Here is a 25,304-nt window from a genome sequence, read left to right as displayed (position 1 = left end):
AGGGGACCAAGGATGAATTCCTGGACTTCTGAGACTACTCATCCTCCCTGGAAACACATACTAGATAGGCTGACTGGGTCAAGTAGGAGCCCCAGAGTTTAAATTTCTAGTTGTTTTTGAGGAAACAGAGGCTGTGCCTCACTCCCATAAACCCTCACTTTTTGCTATCAGCCTATCCTGGCCTTTTCTTGCTGATATTAGTATTTCATGCTAAAAATTAATTTTGTTTATCTGATGGTGGTCACACAACCTCAAATGCCATTTTTTTTTATAAATAAGGCAATCACCAGAGGAGTGTAATTTAGGGCCTTTTCTTCTGCAGACATCACCTACCCTATAAAATCTTCCATTACTGCATCATGGAGACTATTGTCCCTTTCCAAGGGGATAGATTCTTTCCAACCATAAGGTGAAATAAGGACTGACATTTCCACACTGCCCAGAAGGAAATAAATTGATTATGAAATGCAGGAGAATGACTGATTTGGCACATTTGTTGTTTTCATTAAAGGGTTTTTGAACAGACTTGAAAATGTTAAAGTTCAACACACACAAAATAAGTTAGTAAATTAAAGGAAAAATAACTGCATTTATAACAAACAAAATAAACACACTGATATGTAAAAGATTGCTATAAATCAATGATGAAAAATGGATAAAAGTCTTAACAGCCAGTAAAGATATAAAAATATGTTCAATCTTGCTATTATTAGTCAAATAAATATAATAAAATAATTCAGGTGTCATATTTTACTCACTAGAATGACAAATATTTTTTAAAAATTGATAATACTATTGATATTGGTATCGGTATTGATACTGCTGGTACTGATGAGTGTAAGAAATCTTACCAGATGTTAAATTGCTCGTGGGAACAAAAGGCAAGGTAAAGGTAACCATTCTGGGAGACAATACTTTGGTACGCGCCAGGACTGACAAGCAGCCATTCAAGTTCTAGAAGTCCATTCTAAGGGAATAAATAAACAAATGCTCAAAGACAAATGAAAAAGATGCTTCTCTATTTAGCAAAGCAAAACATGAATAATCTACATTTTGAGAAGTAGGGACTGGTAGAATAAATAATAGAATGCTGCTCAACCATTAAAAATATGATGCAGATTTCTATTAGGTGATATGGAATCATGAGTATAATATATTACTAAATAAGATGTTATTTAGAGCCAATTTGTAGTTTGACATAATAATTAAAGATAGTGTATGCTTGAATTGCATTTATACGCACATTTGTCACAAAAATTCTGAAAAGATAACCTCAAAAATGTTACAGAGATGATTTGTCAGAAATGGGATTGAGTCTACTTTTACTTTTCTTTTCTTTAAATCTTTCAATTTTGGGGTTTATGCAATAAATTTATATTATTTTTATAATTAAAAATAATTAAATTTACACCAAGAGGATTTAAATTCCTCCAATATTCAATTTATTTTGCACCTTGGCTCCAGGCATAAATATATATATTTATATTTATCAGCTCATATATATCTATATTTATCAGCTCATTTTTTCTTTGTATCAATCTAAATTACTTTTCATAAATTAACCATTTTAGGTTGCCAAAAGTTTCACATAGCAAAATTGTCAGGGTTTGAGTATTCTATTATTAAAAGCATTGGAAACTTTGAAATAATTTCTTTCACGATTTTCCTGTGATACTGAAAGGTGAGGATGAACTAGCAGGATGAAAGGAAATAGTAGTAGTCATTGTGAACTAGGAAAGAGAGGCAGTTTGTATTCCTTTTACAAGGCAGAAGCCTCAAGTGTCAGCTCATACTAATGATGCAGCTGTGTATATATATATGTCCATATACACAAGCATATATATGTGTTTGCATGTATTATATGTATATATACCATGCACATACTTAATCCAGTCTTAGACCAATCACTCCTTGTGGTAGAAACAACCAGCTGTTGACTACATTTTAGTTAGCTACTCTAGATTGGCGCAGCATCACTAGGATCAAGCCAGGAACAATATTCTCCATGTTCACTTGCATCTGGGTTTGGTTTTTTTCTAAAGAATCTGACCAGAGGTGACATGCAGAGTTTACGTCTGAAGGGTAATGATAAGTGTAGCTTGCAACTTCCTGTCTCCTTTCCCTTTTAGGACAAATATAGAACTATTGCCTGGAGAATCCCAGGGACGGGGGAGCCTGGTGGGCTGCTGTCTGTGGGGTCGCACAGAGTCGGTCACGACTGAAGTGACTTAGCAGCAACAGCAGCAACAGCAGAGCTACATGATGAAGGTGGTGAGTCCCTGAAAACACTGAGCAGAAAACTGACCCTCAGACTGCCAAAGTCCGTACTGAACTTCTGAATGAGTAAGAAATGAACTTTTGATGTGTTGCTCCACTGAAGTTTAAGGTCTGTTACTTATTTCAACTAATGCATTTTTTCTTTAAACCTCATTTGAATATAAAATATCTGTAAAATAAAATAAGTTTCTTCCAGTGCTTATATGTTTCTCTTAGTTGTTTAATTCTCAGGAAGATTGCATGTATTTTACCTTTTTAGTTAGTAAATTTTTTTTTCCCCCACAAAGACTGGTTCTTCAAGATATAGAGAAGTCATAGCAGACAGGTTGCTTTGGTTTCAGATGGCTGAGTCCAAATATGAGATGAGAAGAAGGCTGAGGACCCAGAGAACACTTCTGATAAAAGAGAGGGTGAGAGACAACATGCTAATGAATGTTTAGTAATAACGAATTCAGATGGGAGAAATGGGTGGCACTGGAAAGGAAATTTTGTGAAAAACGTATAGCAAGGATATGAAAAGCCTTTTCGTCCCTAAATGGATTTTATTTCAAAGAGATGCATATCGCTTGTACATGTACCATAAAACTTCTCTGTCCACTTCTAGAATTTTCTAACTCCTGACAGGACATCTGCAGAAAGAGGCTGTTAATCCAAGATAATCAACTCCGAGTTACTAAATTAAGATAGAAATGTCCTTTACCTTGAACAGTTTTCAAAGAGATTTTAGACGAAAGGAGCTCTCCAGGGAGTTGTGTAATTATATAACTGTACCCTTTCTAAGAGGCTATTTACAGATAAGTAATGTTTCCTCTCCATTCTTTAAAGTAAAATATATGAAAAAATAGTTTGGGGATAATATTTGTTTGAGGGAGGAAATCTGTGCAGACACTGCTAATCAGTGCCACTCTTCTCTTATTCCCCAGTATCTGAGTCCTGGTTCAGGAGACCCATTACCCTTAAGGCTACGGGGGCCAGTTAAAGCCCTAACTGAGATATCTCTAAGAGGAAGTCTGCTGATCATTTGTGGCAAATAATTTGCTCCCTGATCCAGACACTGCCTTTTTTTAAAAAAAAAAATATTACTTAATTTCTTTTTCACTTTTCTTTCTTCCTGCTCGAATGGTTGGAACACTCTCAGAGATTCCGGAGTCCCTTTGAAACTATGTGGACCACAGGGACGTGCTAGAGATGTGGGAGCTGGAATATCTAAGCAACTCAGTTCCCTGGTGACATTCCTCAGCAGCTGGACAAACACTGTAGGGACTGTATCCAAACTTCCAGCTACAGGTAGAAAGTAAGATAAGTCATTCATCCACTTTCTGTTAGTTACTAACAGATAGGGAATTCTAACCTTGGGTTTCTGGAACCCTTCTCAGTACCCCACAGTCATACTCCTGTTCCGGACTCCTGATAAGTAGACTTGCTTAGAGTAGATGCGTGGGGAGGGCTCATTCCTCTGGAAGACCTGATACTTCCTCCCCCCACTGCTGTCACACACACAAATAATAATATTTATGTCCACTCATCCTTCTATCTACACTCAGAGACCAGTGTCCCAGGAAGCCTTCAGTGACAACCTTTTACCCCTTTTTACATGCAGAACAGTTAAGGGTATGGGCTCTGGAATCAGACTTTCTAGACTTGAATTCTTAACCTGTTACCAGTTTAGGACTCAGGCAAAGCAATTGCCTCCTCTGGATTCTCTTTTTAACAGGAACACTAAGCAGCACCTATGTGCCTTAGTGGAAGGATTAAATGAGCAAATGCAGGTAAAATTCTGATAACTTTTCTTGGGTCTACCAATAGCTATGGATACTACCTTTGGCTAATCTGGAGCAAAGCCCCGCTGCTCTCCTATGGTTCTCTGTGCCTGTCTCATTCACAACACATACCATCCCATACTGCGGAGTCTTGGAAGGTGGCTCTCAACATGTGCCCCCTGGGCCAATAGTATCAGCCCCATCTGGAAACTGGTTAGAACTCTGGCGCTGGATCTCAGCAATCTGTGTTGTGATAGCACTCTCAGGTGAATTTGATACACACTGACGGTTGATGACAACTGAGAACATGTCTGAGACTCCCCCGAATGCCTTCACCAAAAGGAGAGTTATGGGACTTTACACCTGATCAGTTGGAGAAGGGGTCTTGTAATTGCCTTGTTTAGCATGCCTGTTCAGAGAAGGCAATGGCAAGCCACTCCAGTACTCTTGCCTGGAAAATCGCATGGACAGAGGAGCCTGGTGGGCTGCAGTCCATGGGGTCGCACAGAGTCGGACACGACTGAGCGACTTAGCAGCAGCAGCGGCATGCCTGTTATGATCCTTCAGCACATTAATGTTTGAGAATTGCTGCCATTTTGAACGTGTGATTCACTTGTTTCCCCCTGCCCCTGGTGACTTTACTTCCTTGCAAGAAAGGTTTGTGAACGCTTCTTGCTGTTATCTGCATTATTGTTTTTATTATGCTAATTCTAGAATCTCCAGTGTATAGAGCAGTTTCAGGCACAGAGTAGTGGCTCATTAAACAGCTATCCCAAAAGTCTTAGTAGAACTTCCAGATGAATTCCTTCAGGAAGAGGGAAAATTGTCATTATATGCAGATGATATGGTACAATATATAGAAAACCCTAAAGACACCACACAAAAAGTACTAGAACCGATGATTGACTTCAGCAAGGTAAAAGGATACAAGATTAACATACAGAAATAGGTTGCATTTCTTTGCACCAACAATAAAATATCAGAAAAGGGATGTAAATGTAAAGAAATGATACCTTTTAAAATCACAACCCCAGAAATAAAATACCAAGGAGGTGAAAGATTTACATGCTGAAAACTATAAAACATTAATAAAGGAAATTGAAAATGATTCAAAGAAATGAAAAGACATTCCATATAATATTGTTAAAATGGCCATACTACCCAAAGTAATCCACAGATTTAATGTAATCCCTATCAAATCATCCACAACATTTTCACAGAACTGGAATAAATAATCCTAAGAGTAATATGGAATCATAAAAGGCCTATAATTGCCAAAGTAATCCTGAATAAAAAGAACAAGGCAGAAGGCATTACCATCCCAGACTTCAGACAATACTACAAAGCTCCAGGAATCAAAACAGTGTACCATTGGCACAAAAATAGACATAAATAAACCAGAAATGAACTCACACACCCACAGCCAATTAATCTTCGACAAAGGAGGTAAGAATATAAAATAGGAAAAAGATGGTCTCTTCAGCAAGTGCTGTTGAAAAAGTTGGACAACTATATGTAAATCAATGAAGTTAGAACACACACTTTCACCATGAATGAAAATAAACACAAAATGGCTTAAAGACTTAAAAGTAAGACATGAAATCACAAAACTCATTGAAAAGAACATAGGCAAAACATTCTCTGACATAAATTGTACCAATGTTTTCTTGGGTCAGTCTCCCAGGGCAATAGAAATAAAAACAAACAAATGAAAAAAAAAAAAAAAAGGGACATAATCAAGCTTACAAGTTTTTGCACAGCAAAGAAAACTGTAAACAAAACTAAAAGACAACCTACACAATGGAGAAAATAAACTGACAAGGCTTAATTTTCAAAATACACAAATAGCTCATACATCTTGACAACATAAAAGCAAAACCCAATCAAAAAATGGGCAGAAGACCTAAATAGACATTTCTTCTCTATAAGAGGAATACAGATGAAAACATGCTCAGCATCACTAATTATCAGAGAAATGCAAATCAAAACTATAATGAGGTACCACCTTACAGCAGTCAGAACGGCCATCATTAAAAAGTCTACAAATAACAAATGCTGGAGAGGGTGTGGAGAAATGGAAACCCTCCTATACTGTTGGTAGAATGGTAAGCTGGTGCAGCCGCTGTGGAAAACAGTATGGAGATGCCTCATGAAACTAAAAACAGAGTTGCCATATGAATCAGAAATCTCACCCCTTGGCATGTACCCAGAAAAAAGTCTATCTGAAGATAACTGCACCTATGCTCATACCAGCACTAGTCACAATAGCCAAGATACGGAAACAACCTAAATGTCTACTGACAGATGAATGAATGAAGAACATGTGGTACATATATACAACAGAATACTACTCAGCCACAAAAAAGAGTGAAATAATCCCACTTGTAGGAGCAAAGATGCAATGAGATTATCATACTAAATGAAGTAAATCAGAAAGAGAAAGACAAATACCATATGATATTACTTATATGTGGAATCTAAAATATAACACAAATTAACCTCTCTATGAAACAGAATCAGGGATATAGAGCAGACTGTTGGTTTTCACGGGGGAGGGTCAAGGGGGAAGGATGGATTGGGAGTTTGGGATTAGTTTATGCAAACTTTTATATATAGGATGGATAAACAACAAGGTCCTACTGTATAGCACAGGGAACTAACTCTATTCAATATCCTATGATAAAACATAATAGAAAATAATACGAAAAAGAATGTATATATATATGTATGTATAACTGAGTCACTTTATATCAGTAATTAACATTTTATACATCAATAAAAATACATTTTAGAAAGATTAATTCCTTCTGAAGAAATACTATAGATTCATAAAACAGCACCATTGTAAAGTTTAAAAATTTGAATTTCTTTACCACTTCCTTAGTTTTGATCATCTTGAATAACATATTTTAATATTGACTTTTTTAAAAGAAATTTGTTTTTCTAGTTGCTATCCTTAGATAGAAATAGACAATACAATTAAATATTTATTTTTCAGAAGTCTCAAAAATATAAGGGAAATGAAGGTAATTATATCTTTACATGGTTTTGGGGACATGCTTCTAATTCTATTACTTCTGATAATATTAAAGATCATAACTGTACTAAGACATTTGAGACACACTGTATACATATTAAATGATTTTAATTTTGTGTAAAAGCAGTAGAAATATTTTCTTCAGCAAACGTATTATATATATAATAACCACAACCATAAATTTACCCCAAAAAAGCAAGCTATTGAATTAAATCTGATTGGTTATTTCCCTGCTGTATGAATCTGCTAATGATTTCATTTACTACTTGCCAACAGAAGCATATATAAATATATCCTCAAAATTTAAATTTAACTATATCTTCAATTTTAAATCTCATTCATATATATGAACAAATATATACACATATATAACAATTGCTCATATATATATATATGTGGACAATGATAAATTAAGAAATGTATACCTGGTGGCATTTTCCCCCATGATTTCTAAAGAATGCCACTGTCTACTATAAGCAGTCTACTTTAAAGGTGGTTTAATTAGCATATTTGAGAAACCATTGGTTAGCCAATGATATATTTATTCGGGGAGGCTCTAGTAACTAAATATATATACTGTTAAATATATTGTCAAGAGCTTATCCATAGAAAAGATAAGAATGTATTTGTTTGGTTTGTGAAAAGTAGTAGTGGTGGCTGGCAGGTAGCTGCAGGCTGATAACATATGATGCCCATAAACATGTATAACCAACAAGTCCACAACTGTATCCATTTTCTATATCCAAATCCAAAGCCTTCATATCATTAATTGCAGGCAAAATGGTAAGGTTCATTTGTACCGTTACACCATGGGATGAAGAGGCCTGTGAACTAAAGTGAGTGTCTTAGTTTTATCAGTGGGGGACAAACCAGGCTTCCATCACCAAGCCCCCTTCCATACATGGCAAAACAGTCTAAGGCTTCTCTGAAGCTGTGGGAGAATCTATAGAAGGGGCGCTCACTCCACTGTGATGCCTAAAATGGCTTTGCACAGAGAGAATATCCAATATACACTGAGGGAATGAATGAGTGAATTGGTGTCATAAAACAGGCTTATTTAAGGAAAATTCCATTCAACAGGCTGGCATTCCTCCTACCCATCTTAACTGTTAAGACTGTAAATCATATGAAAATTTAATTCTAAAAACTTAGAGGTGAGGAGATTTTAGAAGCTATCTAATCTCATAGAGTTTTACAACTTTAATTTAGTGGTAAAAATCACTAGAAGTGCTTTAGAAGTCAGAGACCCAAGTCGAAATTCCATATTTTAATGAGCAAATAACTGTTTCTGAGTCTAGGCTCCATGCATGTGCTCTATGCTGCTGCTGCTAAGTAGCTTCAGTCGTGTCCGACTCTGAGACCCTGTGACGGCAGCCCATAAGGCTCCCCCATCCCTGGGATTCTCCAGGCAAGAACAATGGAGTGGGTTGCCATCTCCTTCTCCAATGCATGAAAGTGAAACGTGAAAGTGAAGTCTCTCAGTTGAGTCCGACTCTTCGCAACCCCATGGACTGCAGCCTATCAGGCTCCTCCACCCATGGGCTTTTCCAGGCAAGAGTACTGGAGTGGGGTGCCACTGCCTTCCCCGATGTGCTCTATAAGATATCACAATAATACATACTTTCACTGAATGACTACGAGGGGATTAAATGACACAATGCATTAGCAATGGTCAACTAGGTAATTTTCACCGAGTAATCACCTGACCTGCCTCTTGAGAAACCTGTATGCAGGTCAGGAAGCAACAGTCAGAACTGTGCATGGAACAACAGACTGGTTTCAAATAGGAAAGGGAGTGCGTCGAGGCTGTATATTGTCACCTTGCTTATTTAACTTATATGCAGAGTACATCATGAGGAACGCTGGGCTGGAAGAAGCACAAGCTGGAATCAAGATTGCTGGGAGAAATATCAATAATCTCAGATATGCTGATGACACTACCCTTATGGCAGAAAGTGAAGAGGAACTCAAAAGCCTCTTGTTGAACGTGAAAGAGGAGAGTGAAAAGGCTGGCTTGAAGCTCAACATTCAGAAAACAAAGATCATGGCATCTAGTCCCATCACTTCATGGGAAATAGATGGAAAAACAGTGGAAACAGTGTCAGACTTTATTTTGGGGGGCTCCAAAATCACTGCAGATGCTGATTGCAGCCATGAAATTAAAAGACGCTTACTCCTTGGAAGGAAAGTTATGACCAACCTTGATAATATATTGAAAAGCAGAGACATTACTTTGCCAACAAAGGTCCGTCTAGTCAAGGCAATGGTTTTTCCCGTGGTCATGTATTGATGTGAGAGTTGGACTGTGAAGAAGGCTGATCGCTGAAGAATTGATGCTTTTGAACTGTGGTGTTGGAGAAGACTCTTGAGAGTCCCTTGTACCGCAAAGAGATCCAACCAGTCCATTCTAAGGGAGATCGATTCTGGGTGTTCATTGGAAGGACTGATGCTGAAGCTGAAACTGCAGTACTTTGGCCACCTCATGCGACGAGTTGACTCACTGGAAAAGACTCTGATGCTGGGAAAGGTTGGGGACAGGAGGAGAAGGGGACGACCGAGGATGAGGTGGCTGGATGGCATCACCGACTCTGTGGACATGAGTTTGAGTGAACTCCGGGAGTTGGTGATGGACAGGGAGGCCTGGCGTGCTGTGATTCATGGGGTCGCGGAGAGTCGGACACGACTAAGCGACTGAACTGAACTGAACTGAACTGAACCATTCAAGACCTTAGACCACATGCATAGGGGAGAGATGAAAATAATACTCAGGCACTGACTTGTTTCCTTGTGGCCTCAGTGGTCATAATGACTTTCTTCAGTTTACTCTCTTCTCACTAAGACTAAGAAGGAGGAGGTGAACAAATTAGGATAAACATTTTGAAACTGGTTTTATACTCCTTGAAAGAATGGAATTATAGAATTTTTTTTTTAAATTCATGAGTTCTGCAGAATATGATAAAACATTAGTTCTGTTATGTTAGTTAGTTATGTTATGTTAGTTAGTTATGTTAGTTCTCTACAAAACCAATTCTTGGCCGTAAGATGTGCTTTCCCACTCAACCCCATCAATACCAGGCTCAAATACCACTGTAAGTGGAAAAGTCAACAAGATGTAACCAAAAAGCTAAGTTATAAGCCAGTGAAACCACATAGGTTTGATAGAGAAAATTCAGATGTATCATTCTATGTAAAAATAAGGTGATATGAAGAAGTTAATCTAAAAAATATTACCCGAAGATCCATAACCTCTATAATAATCCTATAAAAAGTAACCATCTAGAAATTTATTCAGATGGCTTTCCTAACAGGAAAGTACTTTCTGTATAACTTTTAATGTAGTATTGATGAGAACAATTCAACAAAATTCAAACAAATATCTGCAGATGTCCTATAAGAAGGAAAGCAGAGAGTGAAATGTTACAGGGGTATAACTGGACTTCAGGATGAGTAAGACCCTATACTTGACCTCGATAAACTAGCATTAAGTAGAGTGGATGAGTCATGTACAGAATGTTTGAATTCAAAAAGGCCAAGGTAAATACCAAAAGGAACAGGAGGGGATTCTTAAGAAGGAGAGAAAATAGTGGTTAGTCCATTCTGGAAAGGCAGAAGAGACTAGGCTGCCTTTGTCTTTGAAGAGGTCACTTCTCCCTTCTAGTCCTGAGGTCACAGTGGCACAGGCAATAGAGGAATATGGGGATTGAGAATTGTTTGTACACTAACTAGAGGGGAGGGAAGCAGATTTTCCTAACAAGATGTAGTATTGATAGTATACTAATATTTAAGGGTTCTTGAAGTCAGAGAGAAAGAGATTTGAATTCCTGCCTCCATCTCTCGCTGTGGGTCAAGTTTCTTACATTTCCAACACCTCAGTGTCTTTATCTGAAAATTGGGGATGATGATAATGTCTCCTGAGGTGAGAACAACATGATGTAGTGTATACGGAGGGCTAAACGTGGTGCCCGGCACACAGAAAGCACTCTGTGAGTACGGTGACAGTGACGGCAGTGATGATAGAGGCAGTGCTGAGTTGATTCCACCTCCAAAACACGCTCTGACTGGGAGAGTGTTAAAAGCACCTTTGGATTCATGAGGGTTTCTATAAAAGCAACACTTGATAAATGTTAGCTGGTTGTCCAAATGTTTATGTGCAATTTAAGAAAAGAATTGGAGAAGGCAATGGCACCCCACTCCAGTACTCGTGCCTGGAAAATCCCATGGACGGAGTAGCCTGGTAGGCTGCAGTCCATGGGGTCGCTAAGAGTTGGACACGACTGAAGCGATTTCACTTTCCCTTTTCCCTTTCATGCATTGGAGAAGGAAATGGCAACCCACTCCAGTGTTCTTGCCTGGAGAATCCCAGGGACGGGAGAGCCTGGTGGACTGCCATCTATGGGGTCGCACAGAGTCGGACACGACTGAAGTGACTTAGCAGCAGCAGCAGCAAGAAAAGAATGGGCCTAGGATTTGGTCAGCTACTTAACAATATTAGGAGTGGTAGTAGTCAATGAAGTTACAACTCACTAAGTTCTTACTAGATGCCAAACAATGTGATGAAAACTTTAAAAAAGGATTTTTCACTTACTACAACAAGGCTATGTGATAGGTCCTGATAATGTCACTATTTTCTTTCCAATTTCAGCTCAGGCTTATAGGACTTAACAAAAGCACCCAAGGTCCCATTGCCAGCCTAACGGAAGTGAGTTTAAACCCAGCCTGTCTGATTTGCTCTTAATCACTACAGTAGGAATTTAAGCATGCTGCCCTTTGCCTGATTCTCCATCTGAGTCCTGAATATTTCCCTTAGCCCCTGAGTGAAGATGTCCTGAATATTTCCCTCTCTTTGACCTCACTTGGCTTCAACATCCAATTTCTCAAAACAGGGATTGTTTCAATGAACAGCAATGAATGCAGGGTCAAGGTTCAGTCACCTTGATGACTAGGGGTCAGAATTAGTGAAAGAAAATGCTCTGTGACAAGCCTACTTTCACACAGAAACAAGAAAGGAATGAAGGGGGACAGAAGATAACAGAATAACGGCATAGGAAAAATAGTACCTGGCACTGTGATAATAATAACAATATTGAAAATAACAATAATAACAACTTTAGTGTGCTCCAGGCATTGTATTAAGTGCCTGGCATAGGTAACTTCATTCTAAACTTGAAAACCATCCTATAATGATGGAATGTTATTACCATCATTTTAAATAAATGGGGATACTGAGGTTCAGGTAATCAGGTAAATTTCCCAAGCTCATACAGTTAGTAAGTAGAAAGTCAGGATCTGAACTAACATCTACATTCTTAACCATCATGCTATAACCAAAAATTCCAATAACACTCCCCCATAACCTACTGCTACACTCCAGACTTAAAACAGTCCGAGACCAAGAAAGAGGAAAGTTGGAGTTACCGCTCTTCAGTGAGTTTCAGTCTTTTCAAAACAATGTACTTACTCACAAGATGCAGTCCCTGTGATAATCTTCTCAACCAATCATCAAGAAACAGGAAGCAAAGATTTGAGTCACAGCGTGTTCCTACTTATGAGGACGATGGGACAGTATGGTTGACGCTGGGCTTAACTGTTCCAGAAAATGTGATCAAAGTAGGCACAAATGCTGATACATCTTCCCCACTCACCAAAGCCAACAGCGAAATTTCATTTCCATATTGCTCTTCATAGTTCAACCCTACTTGTGCCTGTCATTCATCCTCTGGCCTCTTCCTGTCTCCATTTCTGTACAAAAAGCTGCTACATTGCTGCTCTCTGATATGAAAAGGGTGTGTTAGGAGAGGGAGCCATGGTACCTCAACGTCTATTTTTTTTATCTTAATTCTATTATGCCAACTCCACTGAACTTAATTATAGTGAATATAGAATTAGACAATTACCCTCTGTTCTATTCTTCAGATGGTATATTTTGATAAAATTTACTACATTCTGCTCTCTCCTTGAACACTAGATGAACACTAGAAATGGATGTGTTGATGTAAAATTTGTTATAATTACAATTAAAATATAGCTTACATAATGATAGTGTTACCATAAAATTATAGATGTGTAGAGACAACATGGTCATGCATTTTTTAGTATAAGTACATGCCTAGACCAATAGCTGCTAGTGGAATGAATATGGAAGAGAATTTTGGTTAAGCCACAAAGTCTGTTTAAGGATTTGCAGATAGCTCAGGGGAACTCAGAGAGGCCTGGCGTGCTGCAGTCCATGAGATCGCAAAGTCAGACGTGACTGGGCGACTGAACAAAAACAACAACGGGAACTCAAAACCAGTAAGATGATATTTCCCTTGTGATGTTTTCAATTGCACAGTGAAGGGAAAATGTGAAATGTCTGGCAAAATTGTTCAGAGTAGGTACCCAAATGGAAATGACAAGTAAAATTTTCCCTTGAATATATGAGCAAATGCTTAAATTCTCATTTATCAGTGATACAAATTTTCAAGTGAGTTTGATAAATCATAAGATAATAATTATATATAAAGGTATATAAGACTGCACTGATCTAGACAGTTCAGAATTACTTCTATTTAAAGAGGTACTCTATCACAACTAACTTAAATGTTACAAGACACAGTTTCAAGTACACTAGCAGTGAAAATTTGGAGACTGAAAGGTTTATTCTAAACGTTTGTAGTCATGGTGTCTTAACTAAAACAACCGTGTCACAAATATTATTACTAATAAAATAACTGTGACACATTTTATTCAGTTGTACTGCACAAACAAAAAAATCTATAGGTGTTTCATTTCATTTCAGATTGTTATTTTAGCTAAGAGTTGTTAAAAGTGTTGAGAAGACAGTGTTAACTACATTACTTCATTTTATCTGTAAAATAGCACTTCCATGTAATTATTCTTAATATCTCCATTTTAGTAAAATGTATTTCTAGCTTAGACCTTTCATCAGAACTGTAGACTTGGGTATCCAACTCTGTATTCAGCATCTCTACTTGGATATCAAGAAAAATATTGTCTTATATCTCCAAAACCTTTAATCCCCTAACATATGCTCTACCCTAAACTTCTTCCATTTTATGTGATAGTAACCACACCTTTCTAGTTGTGCAGGCACTAAATCTTGATTTCACCCTTGACCCCTTTTTTTCCCCTCTCACATTTATTCTACCAGGAAATGCTGTCACAATCTTCCCGAAGCACCACTTCTGAGTACCCTGGCCATCAACATCCTGGCACATGGACCTCATGGAGGCTATAATCGCCTTCTGAGAGGCTCCCTGATTCCTCTCTCTCCCTCATCCTCAAAACCACAGATAGAGTTATGCTTGTCAAACAAAAGACAGATCATGTCACACCTTTGCTAAAATTCTGCCTCTGGCTGCCTACATTTAGAGTAAAAGACAAAATGCATGTGATGGTCTTCCAGGACTTACCCAGTTCATTGATCTGACCTCACGTCCTCCTGCTGCCCCTTCCTCCCCACTGACCAAGTCAGCCGGGGCGGCCTCCTTGATATTCCTCAAACCTGCCAGGCATATTTTTGCCTCAGAGTTTGGGCACCGGCTGTTGCTGCTTTCAGGAAGTGGTCCCCCCCTAATCCATTCTGACAACTCCCTCACTTCAAGTCTTGGCTCAAATGTCAACTTATGAAATCCAGCCTGACTACCCTATTTAAAAATAGAACCCACCTGTACATCCCTCTAGCACTCCCAACCAAGGCTCTTCAGTGACTTCAAATTCTTTTCTTCATCCCATAGAACCCATCAACTAGTGACAAAGCATAAAATTTATTTATAATATTCATCTGTTATCAACAAGAACCCAAGAAAAGAAAGGTTGGGAGAGAGAGAGAGAACGCATACAGGCTCTTGTCTAATTTATTCATTGATACGTCCAAGCACATAAAACAGTGCACAAGAAAGACGCTAAGTAACTATTTCTGAAAAATATACAGATGAGGAAACTAAAAAGTAGTAAAGCTCAAAAAGTTTAAGTGATTTCCTCAAGGTTCTATAGCTAGAAAAGGGTCACCATGGAATTCACACTTGAGGATGGCTGACTTCAAATCTGTTAGTCTCTGTGCTAAGTACACCAAGTCCATGCAATGAATGATACGTTTTAACCAGCGCCATGGAAATTCTCAGTCCACTGAATAGTACTGATAAAAAGTTCTCTCTCTCTCTCTTTATATATATATATATATATATATATATATATATATATATATATATATATACACACACACACACACACACAGATAGATCAACATTCAGAAAACCAAGATTATGGCATCTGGTCCCATCAATTCATGGGAAATAGATGGAAAAACAGTGGAAACAGTGTCAGACTTTATTTTTTGGGGCTCCAAAATCACTACAGATGGTGATTGCAGCCATGAAATTAAAAGACACTTACTCCTTGGAAGGAAAGTTATGACCAACCTAGATAGTATATTAAAAAGCAGAGACATTACTTTGCCAACAAAGGTCCATCTAGTCAAGGCTATGGTTTTTCCCGTGGTCATGTATGGATGTGAGAATTGGACTGTGAAGAAAGCTGATCGCCGAAGAATTGATGCTTTTGAACTGTGGTGTTAGAGAAGACTCTTGAGAGTCTCTTGGACTGCAAGGAGATCCACCCTGTCCATCTGAAAGGAATTCAGTCCTGGGTGTTCATTGGAAGGACTGATGCTGAAGCTGAAACTCCAGTACTTTGGCCACCTCATGCGAAGAGTTGACTCATTGGAAAAGACCCTGATGCTGGGAGGGATTGGGGGCAGGAGGAGAAGGGGATGACAGAGGATGAGATGGCTGGATGGCATCACTGACTCGATGGACATGAGTTTGGGTAAACTCCGGGAGTTGGTGATGGACAGGGAGGCCTCGTGCTGCAATTCATGGGGTCACAAAGAGTGGGACACAACTGAGCGACTGAACTGAACTGAACTGAGATAGATAAGATAACAATTTAAACAAAGGAAACAGAAGAGTAGAATTCATCATGGATTATTATGGTAATTTTACAGTAGACTTAGCAATAATGACATTTAAGTAACAATGATATTTAATGGCAGCATAATAATAATAATAAAACAATAGCACTTAAATGTATTAAACACTAATCACATGCTCAATTCAATGCTAAACTATTTCCATGCATATCTTGTGCAATCTGTATGATTATTCTGTCAGACATGCTTTATGTGTAACTCCATCAGGCACACTTCTCTTGTTCCCATTGCAAAGATAAGGAAATTAAAGAGAGATGTGGTATCTGTTTAATTAAGATGAGGCTGGTAATCAGTCATGAGTATGAATTTAAATTCAGGTCTATCTAACTCTAGACTTTGATTCTTAATCTCTACGTGAAAATTCTGATAATTCCTTTGATAAAAGTACCTTTTCTCCTGGAAAATATCCCCCATTATGTCTGCCTGTGCTAATACCTTCAGAGCACAGTCAAGTTTAAAATATGATCAAAATGTTTAAACAGCACTTTAACAAATAGAAATATTTTCAACCAAACAATAAGACAAAAAGGCAGGCTGAGCCCTTTGAAGTGGCTCCATTGCTATCTTCCATCCAGAAGGAGAAAAGGAATCAACAGCCTCAGAGTAAAGAAAGCACAAAACCCAGAGAAGGAAGACTCTGTAAATGACCAATTATAAGACTATTAAGGCGCAGCACTTTCATAGTAAGAGACAAAATAATCCATTAAACCAAAAATTCTCTTGCCCTTCATTTCACGGCCCACACAAACATTAATGTTGCATTTATTAGAATATACTTCCTGTGCTCTATCAACCTGACTTCCAGAAATTGTATTAATACAGTCCCCTCGCATTGCACATATATCTGAATGATGGATTCCCTCACTTGAGGTTTATAGAAAGAGTGGAGTGAATGAAATAAAGTTTAGGAAGAACTATCATAATCCATAATGAATGGGCACTGAATCAGGACACGAAGAAACATCTTTTCTCATTTCTTTGAATGAAAAGTCTACTATATATTTATTGCCTCTGCACAGGGCTACCTGTTGAATAATGGAAAACAAGCATATTTTCTTTGGAGATAAGGATTTGTGTGCTCAAGTTTCTATGGGTGCACAGAATTAATATTGCTATAGAAATGAAATACAATGTTATTTCTTTCTGGAAGTAGATTTTGTTAAGCAATTAGCAACTCTGATATCTTTAAATCACTACAGTTTCAGGGTAGGCAAATCTATGATTATTTTAAGCACTTATTTATTGGTGCAACCGCTGAGCAGTGCTCATAGTGTCAATGCACTGTCAGACAAATCTAGATGAATCTAGACTTTGCCACTTACTAGCTATGTGACTTTGGACTATGAGAATCACTTTCTTCAGACTTAAAGTGTGATTATATGTCCTTTGCAGAACTACTGTCAGAACTCAATGTACATGACACAGTGGCTCACAGTAAGAACTCCAATGAGTACTGTGGTCACTGCTAGTAATATTGAAAAGAAATTAGAACTTCTCATAAAGGGAGATATGCTTCCTTTATCACTGTAATTTCATATCATTTTACTTTTGACTTTATAACTTAATAACTTGATCCAAGAAACATTTAGCAGTAAATATAACTGAAAGAAAATTACTTGTCAAGCATGAAATACTATAATATTAAGTGTGCAGGCAGTTAATTATTTAACCTGAAAAAATAGGTTATTGTCTCCTTTTTAATTAAGTACATAGAACATATATATTTGCTGTGCCATTTTGGCAAAAGGTTCATTAATTTATTAGTCTAACTACATGTTGCATAAATGTCTTCTAAACATAATCACATGTGTATTTTAGTTGTTGGGAAAATGTATTTGAGACTGTTCTTTTTTTGACTATTTTAGTTAAAAGAGGGTGAGAAGTAGAACAGGCTTAATGTACTTTGTACTCCATGAAAATGCTTCTTTGCTCTCAAGACTGTAAGGCCAGACCCCGGTGGCCATCTTGACTTCTCCTTCTCCTCTTCCTTTTCCAGCCGTTGGGAAAAAGCCCCGCGGGACTCTGACTATTGTGTTCTATTCTCTCATTCCCTCCCCCACTGCTGGAGTGTCCTTGATGTATGGGTTCCTGGTAAAAATCAACCCTCTCCTAACCTCCCCCTCCAAACCTCCAAACCTCCTGTCCAGAAACAGCATTCTGCCCAGAAACAGCAAGAACTATTCCGCTGCCTCAGCACAACCTTGAGCAGATCGGGCAACCAACCCAGTCTTGCCCCCGTCTAACTGACCTATGAGAGACCACCACTCCAAATCTTGCCTAAAGCTATATAAGTTGCCTCTTGCTTTGTTCCGAGTGGACTTCCTGGACCTCACTTACTTGGGTCCGGGAACCCCGCCCAGAGCACTTCACATTAAAAGCCTGCTATACCATCTTCGCTGAGTCGGACAGGACTGAGCGACTGAACTAAACTGATACCATCTTCCTGGTGCCCGAGTCGTTTTTTTCCTAACATCGCGGGGTCATTTTGACCTTACAAAGACATCAACAAAAGATCTGCTTAAATGATAAGAATCAACTATTGTTCTAAAACTTCCAAATAGGAGGGCTGTAGGCTGCAGTTTACATCAGAAGTATTTGCTCTCTTTCTCAACTGCATCAAGATGGGAAATACATGATCACAAATGCTTAAAAGTGCAGTTGCTCAGTCGTGTCTGACTCTTTGCAACACCATGGACTGTAGCCCACCAGGCTCCTCCGTCCATGGGATTTTCCAGGCAAGGGTACTAGAAAGGGTACTCCTCCATAAATGCTTCAAGGTAAAACAATAAATGTTGGATAGAGTGGAGGAGGATGCAAAGTCTCATATTTCTTAAACCTGGGCTATAAGGATTTTCCTGAAACAAAATATCAGTTATTATTTTTTACCTAAGGAATGTCAGTGAGCAAACCTGGCATTAATGAAGGAAATGAGCTCTTTTAGCTATGATGCTTTCAGTTGAACATGGCTGAGAACAAACTCAAAATCATCAAAGGCAATTTGAAAACAGAAACAAACAACAACAACCTCAAGGGACAAGTACTGGAATTCATGGGTGATGCCAAATATTCAGACAAAGTTGGATTTGGGAGTTTCAAAGTATCAACAGAATTCCAGCTTTCTCTCTGTCACTCAGCCCTGCTTACCTCTGCAAGACTTCATGTTACAGAAAGTCTCTTCTTGTGCTGGATGATCACTGGGAGTCCCAGAGACATGTCTCCTTAGCTTAGAAATTCCACAGAGAAAAGACTTTTTTTTTTTCTTCCCATCCTTTGAGAGAAGTCTCAAGGAGGAGTCCTAGAGACTTAGATGCCCACACATGGACCAATCACCTGCTGTGACTCATCCCTGGGGCAAGAGAGGTGGCAGGATGACATTATCTGGCAGTTCTCCAAGAAAAGCCTGCTGTTTTTGCAATATGAAAGGGGAGAGGACTTGGATTATGAAAACTGTATCTGCTTTGTAAAATCCACAGTCCCCACCCCCTGCCCTGTGTCATATGACCACATAGGAAGCTGACCCAGGAGGCAATTTTTCCTGCAATAGCCTTGATACATATGACTAAGGCACACACTGGTAGAAGAACACAAGAAAAAGTTTGAGTGGTGAAATCAGCTAGACCAATATTAACTAAAATAGCTGTGTGAAAAGATCATTAAAAAGTTGCCCCAAACTCACTCAAAGTTCAAAGTTGGAGCTGGAAATACGACATCATGGAGCTTGGACAAGAACAGATTTTCTCTAAACTAAACTGTGACACAGACATTAGAAACTTCAGTACGTTTTTTTAAAAATAAGAAATATCCAATGAGAAAAATGAGGCCTGAAAAAACTGAATGACCTAAGGTAACACAGATAATTAATGGCAGGATTGAGACTAGAGGACACTTTGTATAATTGACTATGGTCTTTTAAATCCATGATACAACTTCTATATGTAACAAAGAGAGCATTTATAATTTGCTAAATCCTACATGTTTGTGAAATTGAAGTAATCCATTATCTCAGTAATTCTTGAAGAAAAAAAATCCAAAGATTTTTTAATTGTATAAGTATATATATACATGTATTCATGTGTGTATGTGTGTGTGTGTATATATATACATAAAATACTTGTATATCTTCAGTTATAGTATGTGCCTGTCTCTATTCCTTCCCTTTCTGCTCTTTTAAAAAATGCCCCTTTAAAAATTGCCCACTCACCATCTGTTAGGTAAATTTGCCGAAACACAGTAAATGTGGAGACAGAAATTGTTATAGAGACTCTTCCAAATGGCACTGACACCTATATCTGTGAATTTTTTTAAAGAGTAAGTTAGAGTTTTTTTTTTATTCCCACTATAGTAACACCACATTATCCTAGGTGCCCAGTTCTATCAATTACATAAGCTGCAGAAAGAGAGAGAGAAAGAAAGAAGCAAGAAAACCTTGCACTTATGTATAAAATGCTGCCCCCAAACTTTGAGATTATACTCAAGCATCAATGAGCAGAAGGAAAGCACAAATTTACAAATGCACTTCATTTATGGTACCAGAGCCGCAGATTTAGATTTGCAATATGCTTCCACAAGGGTCAGGTTGACCACTTTGTTCTATCTAGTTGCTCCTGAGAGAACAAACCAACTAAAACAGATGCCATTCAATTTCAAGTCTATAGCTTAGACTATGTCACTGAACATGAAATATTGTTCATTCAGAGTCAGGACGTAGCAAGAGTCATTTATACTCTCAGAGTGTTTGCTCTCAAGTCAATAGCAGAGAAGCCTTGAATAAAAACGTTCCCATTACTTCCCACTATAATATATCTTACTTATAGCCCATGAAACAGTGGTCCGGGGAGATTTATTCTTTGGACATTACATTATGTAAGCTCTTCACTTTTAAGCCACCCCCCACTCTGTGATCATTTTTTAAAAATATGTTACTCATAGTCAATATTAATTTACATTTAATCTTTCTTAGCATTAGCAGAGTATTATTTTGTACAGGCTCAGAAACAAATCTCTAGAAATGCCTCCCTGATGCTTCTTTCAGGCTGAAAATGCATTGCAGGGCTGTTGCAGTGACTTAATTCTAGTTGGCAGAGCCCTGGCCACACACTAATTTCATTAGCCTCAAATTCCTGGATTTGAAAGATCCACCGGGTATGATTCCTGTGCTCTGACATGTCACTGACTAACCAACATAGCGTGCATACAGAGGAGAAGGAGCACTCGCTCAGCTCGGGCCCACCAGCAGGCATGTGAGGATTCCAAGTCGGAGACACTATCTACAGCTGAGTACTCAGTCTTGCCCTGGTCCTCATTTTCATGAAAGAACTTCATTCCAGGCTTTGCTGGCAGCTGCAGCATTTGTCACATCTATTACTACCTTCTTACTCCTTCCCCCAACCCTCAGTGCTTAGCATCCCCCATTTAAGCACTAAGTATTCCTTCCCCCAGCCTAGAAGTTTATCTCACCATAAATTTTTATCTCAAATGATCGGTTTGGCATACTCCCCATAGCAACCCACAGTGACCAGGCAAAAGAAAACTTGGATCTCTGGAGAACTAAGAATTCAATCATTTAGAGGAGTTTCTTTTATATAGGACAATCTTAATTGAGCTGAACTCTGCAATCCCAGAGAAGACTCTTCTACCATTCTTTTCCTCTCTTCCCAAAGTGACTGTGCCTTTGAACAATGGGTCTGTGTTCCACTATTTTCTCTATTCATTTTGCAGTTTTACAGAGGGGGGAAACTGGGGATTGGACTTGCATGCCGGGAGTTTCTAAGATCACATGCAAGAAAAAAAAAAAAAGGCTATTGGAAGAGACTATCAGAATCTATCTCTATATATTTAAACATGGGCAATGGTTAATTGGGATGGCCACACCAACGCTCATACCCAGCTCACAGCACAAGCTACAAGTTGGTGCATCCCTCCTACTATCAGCCTCTTCTCAATAAATACAGGTGAAAACTGGGGGTTCTTTTCCCTCAGCTGTTTAGGCCAACATGAATAGCTGCAATTTGCAAATTAGAGGAAAATGGGAGTGTTTTTCTCTGAATGGTTTTGGTCCCAACCCACACTGCTAAAGCTGGCATTCAGTTCCTCCCCTTCCCAGCCCAGGGAATGGGGAACTAAGCACAAGGCAAGCGTTTTCTTTTTTGCAACTGCCTCAGGTCCACACACCAGAGAAGGAATCAGCTCCCCTTGGAATCTTTTTCCGCAAACACAATCCATCAGCCTAGTCTGCAAGCTCTCTCTTGACTTTAAGATTTCACTCTGTTTTAGACAGGCAGACCCATCTGCAGTACTGCCCAAGCTCTGAGGGAAGAGAGACACAGGCAGTAAAATAATTAATAAAAGAAAAAAAAAATGTCAAGGAGCAAATGGGCCTTCAACTCGCAGAGCTCCAGTTAAAATTCTGTGTGTCACCTCGGTGGTTTTCAGGCGACCTCGGCGTCATCCTCCTGACAGGACTGCCTCCTCAGGTTCTCTGGCTCAACCTCAGAGCTAAAGGAATTGCTTCTGGGTTTTGCTTACAACAATCCAGGCTCTTCTTGAACACATCAAACTCCAAGTGAAGGCTTCCTCCCCAAGCACTTTAGGGTTTGCAAACATCTAGAGATCTTTATGACGGCATCCCGGGGAGGCATTAGGGATGCTCACAGGATCAGAGGGCCCATACCAGGCTGCAGCGTCGGACAGGTACCCCTCTTCCTGGCACAAGCACAAACTTCATACTCCTAGGAGCAGACAGGGGTGATGGCTGTACTCTCACCCGGAGTCCCCTCCAGAAACCCAACACCCTTAGGGAAAGGCCCTTGAGAGGGAGCCAACTCTCTAGACAGGGTGAGCATAGGGGCCAGACAGAAGATCTTGAGAAGGGATTGAGGGAGTTTGGGTACTACCAGGCAGGGAGTGAGTTGTGCATTAAAAAGAAGATCACTTCCAGATGGGGACGAACAACAATTACTAAAACAAACCTTGGAGATAAAGGTAGAGAAGGAGAAGAGAGGCAGAAATTGAAAGGGGGAATCAAAGATAGAGGAGAAAAAAAAAACCACGAAGAAAAGACACGAGGAGAGAAAGAGAGCGAGAAAGACAGAGAAACAAGGAAAAGGGAACCCATAGTCACGCGGACCCTGAAATTCAATTTCTTAATTCACAGCCATCCATTTATACCCAGTGCAGCGCACGAGCCCTGGGGCTGGGGCTCCGGGAGCAGGCGGCGAGAGAGCACTGCAGTAGACGAACCAACCCATCGCTCAGCTGCCCCAGCCGCCTTCTCCCACTTCCGCCGCCGCCCTCTTGCACCCCAGCAGGAGGACCGCCCAGCCTTGCTCATCGCACCCTACTGCCTCCCTCCAGGTGCATTCTCGCCTGACTCTGAGAATCGTCCTCAAAGCCCAGGATTGGGTTGGGGGGTTGCGTTAGTGAGGTCGTGGGAAAGGATGGGCGGAGGGAGGAGGCAGAGAAAGCTATTTTGTTTCGCAGTTAGCATGAGCTCATCTCTGGGCTCCGAAAGGCAAGAGTAGAAAGCTGATCGCCCAGCTCCTGCCAGTGGCTGGATTGTAAATGCAATTTAGACGGTGCAAACAACTGCCCAGAGCAAATCACCTGGGGGTCACGTCTGCGGGTGGCCTCTCCTCACTTGGGGGCCGTCCCTCTCGCCTTCTGCCCCATGCCTTCTCAAAGACAGGCTACAGGTCGGGAAATCCGACCTGGAAGAAATGGGCAATTAACATTCAGATGTAGGTGAAGACCTAGCCCTCGGTCTAAGAAGTGCCTCCCTAATCTTTTCTCGACATTTTCCTGGGGAGCTGCGTCTTGCCGGGTGGCGTGGGGCTGGGAAGCTGGGAGTTGAGAAATGCCCAGTTTCGAGGCGTCTTCTCATCTTTCAAATTCCTTGCGCTTAACCGGCTCTCACAGGAGCCTGGCACTTTTACGAGCCAGTTTTTGGGCCATATTTCACTCTAATGCAAACCCATTTAAATCATCGCCTTGTTTTTCGCAGATTGCTTCTTGCAAATGGGGCCATAAATCCAGGATGTCAAGCCGGATGGAGTGGAGCGCGGACAGGGGAGAGATGGAAGGGAAATGAACCCAACGGGGAAAGTACCTCCTCGCGTGGGGCGGGAAGGATTCGGCAGGATTCCAGGGTGGCAATGAGCGAAGGCTGACCTGACCCCGCGCCCCTCAAGTCCAAGCCAGTGTTTCTTTAGGATTAAGAGCGCGGGGAGCTACGGCGCGCTCTGCCCCAGTGGGAGCTCCCCCCTACCTGGAAAAGCCTCAGGATGTTGGCTACCATGATGGAGACCGAACTCCCCGAAGCCCCAATCACTCCAACTACTTTCTCCGGCTTGACGAAAACTGGAGGCTCGCCGTTGGTGCAGCGCACGTCGGAGGTGTCCTTCTGGATGAGCGCCTGGACGAAAGTGAGCGACTGTTCGAGCGCGTAAGTGTCTCTGGAACAAGTGTCCAGGATCCGCGCGCCCAGCGTCACGTTGGGCAGCAGGTTGGGATCGCTGTTGATCTGGTCCAGGGCGTAGAGCATCGCTTCCAGCCTGTGGATCCCGTTCTCCCTCTTGATGTCGCCGCAGGGCACTCCGCTGGGACCCTTCGCGTGCACCGGGAACAGCCCCCCGAGGGTGACGTCCCCCTCGATCCGGATGGAGTGCGGGGCGTACATCTCCTGGCCGCGCGCCGCCGCCGCCAGCGCGCACAGGAGCACCTCCAGCACGCAGCAGGGGAACTTCATCAAAGTCAGGACGCGGAGCAGCTTCCCCAGCTGGACCATGCTGCTCCAGCGGCTGCGGCGGCGCTGGAGGGGACGGTGGCGGGCTCGCCGGGGTTCGGGCTCCTTGGGGTGAGCTCCTCGTGGGAAGCCCAGGAGCTCCTGCTGGCGAGGACGGTGGGGGCGCCCGGGGAGGGGCAGCCGGCGAGGGTAGGGGGTCCCGCGGCGCCTGCCAGCTTGGGGTGCCGTGCGCTCTGGGGTTCCCCGGCCGGCGCGCCGCGCTCGCGCTCCGCGGCTTGCAGCTCAAGCTCTCCAACAGCACAGCACTAGGGAGAGGGCACGGATTGCTATCGCTTTAAATGGTCGCTCGGCTCCCTCTCCTCCTCCTCCCACTCCCTCCTACCCTCGCTCGCTCTCGGGCTCTCCCCACCCTTCTCAGAGCCCGCCCTCCTCACTGGTTTGCATCATCACGCAGGGAGGGGCTGCGTGAGGAGGTAAAGGGGGGGAATGGGTGGGCGGCTT

General features: G+C 40.7%; 1 protein-coding gene across 1 annotated transcript in view; it reads right to left on the bottom strand.

The window, feature by feature from the left end:
- GRM7 (glutamate metabotropic receptor 7) overlaps nt 1–24,961 on the bottom strand; it is a 909,324-nt gene extending 884,363 nt beyond the window's left edge. Inside the window, exon 1 of the mRNA XM_055414369.2 lies at nt 24,327–24,961. Coding sequence (XP_055270344.1) covers nt 24,327–24,845 — 519 coding nt within the window. The 5' untranslated portion in view covers nt 24,846–24,961. The remainder of the gene's footprint in view (nt 1–24,326) is intronic.
- Between the last annotated feature and the right edge of the window lie 343 nt (nt 24,962–25,304).

Source organism: Moschus berezovskii, chromosome 24 (assembly GCF_049115385.1).
Source record: "Moschus berezovskii isolate FMDL1 chromosome 24, NW_MosBer_1.0, whole genome shotgun sequence".
Lineage (NCBI taxonomy): Eukaryota > Metazoa > Chordata > Mammalia > Artiodactyla > Moschidae > Moschus > Moschus berezovskii.
Note: the sequence above shows the minus strand (reverse complement) of the source record. Positions and strands in the feature narration are given on the sequence as shown.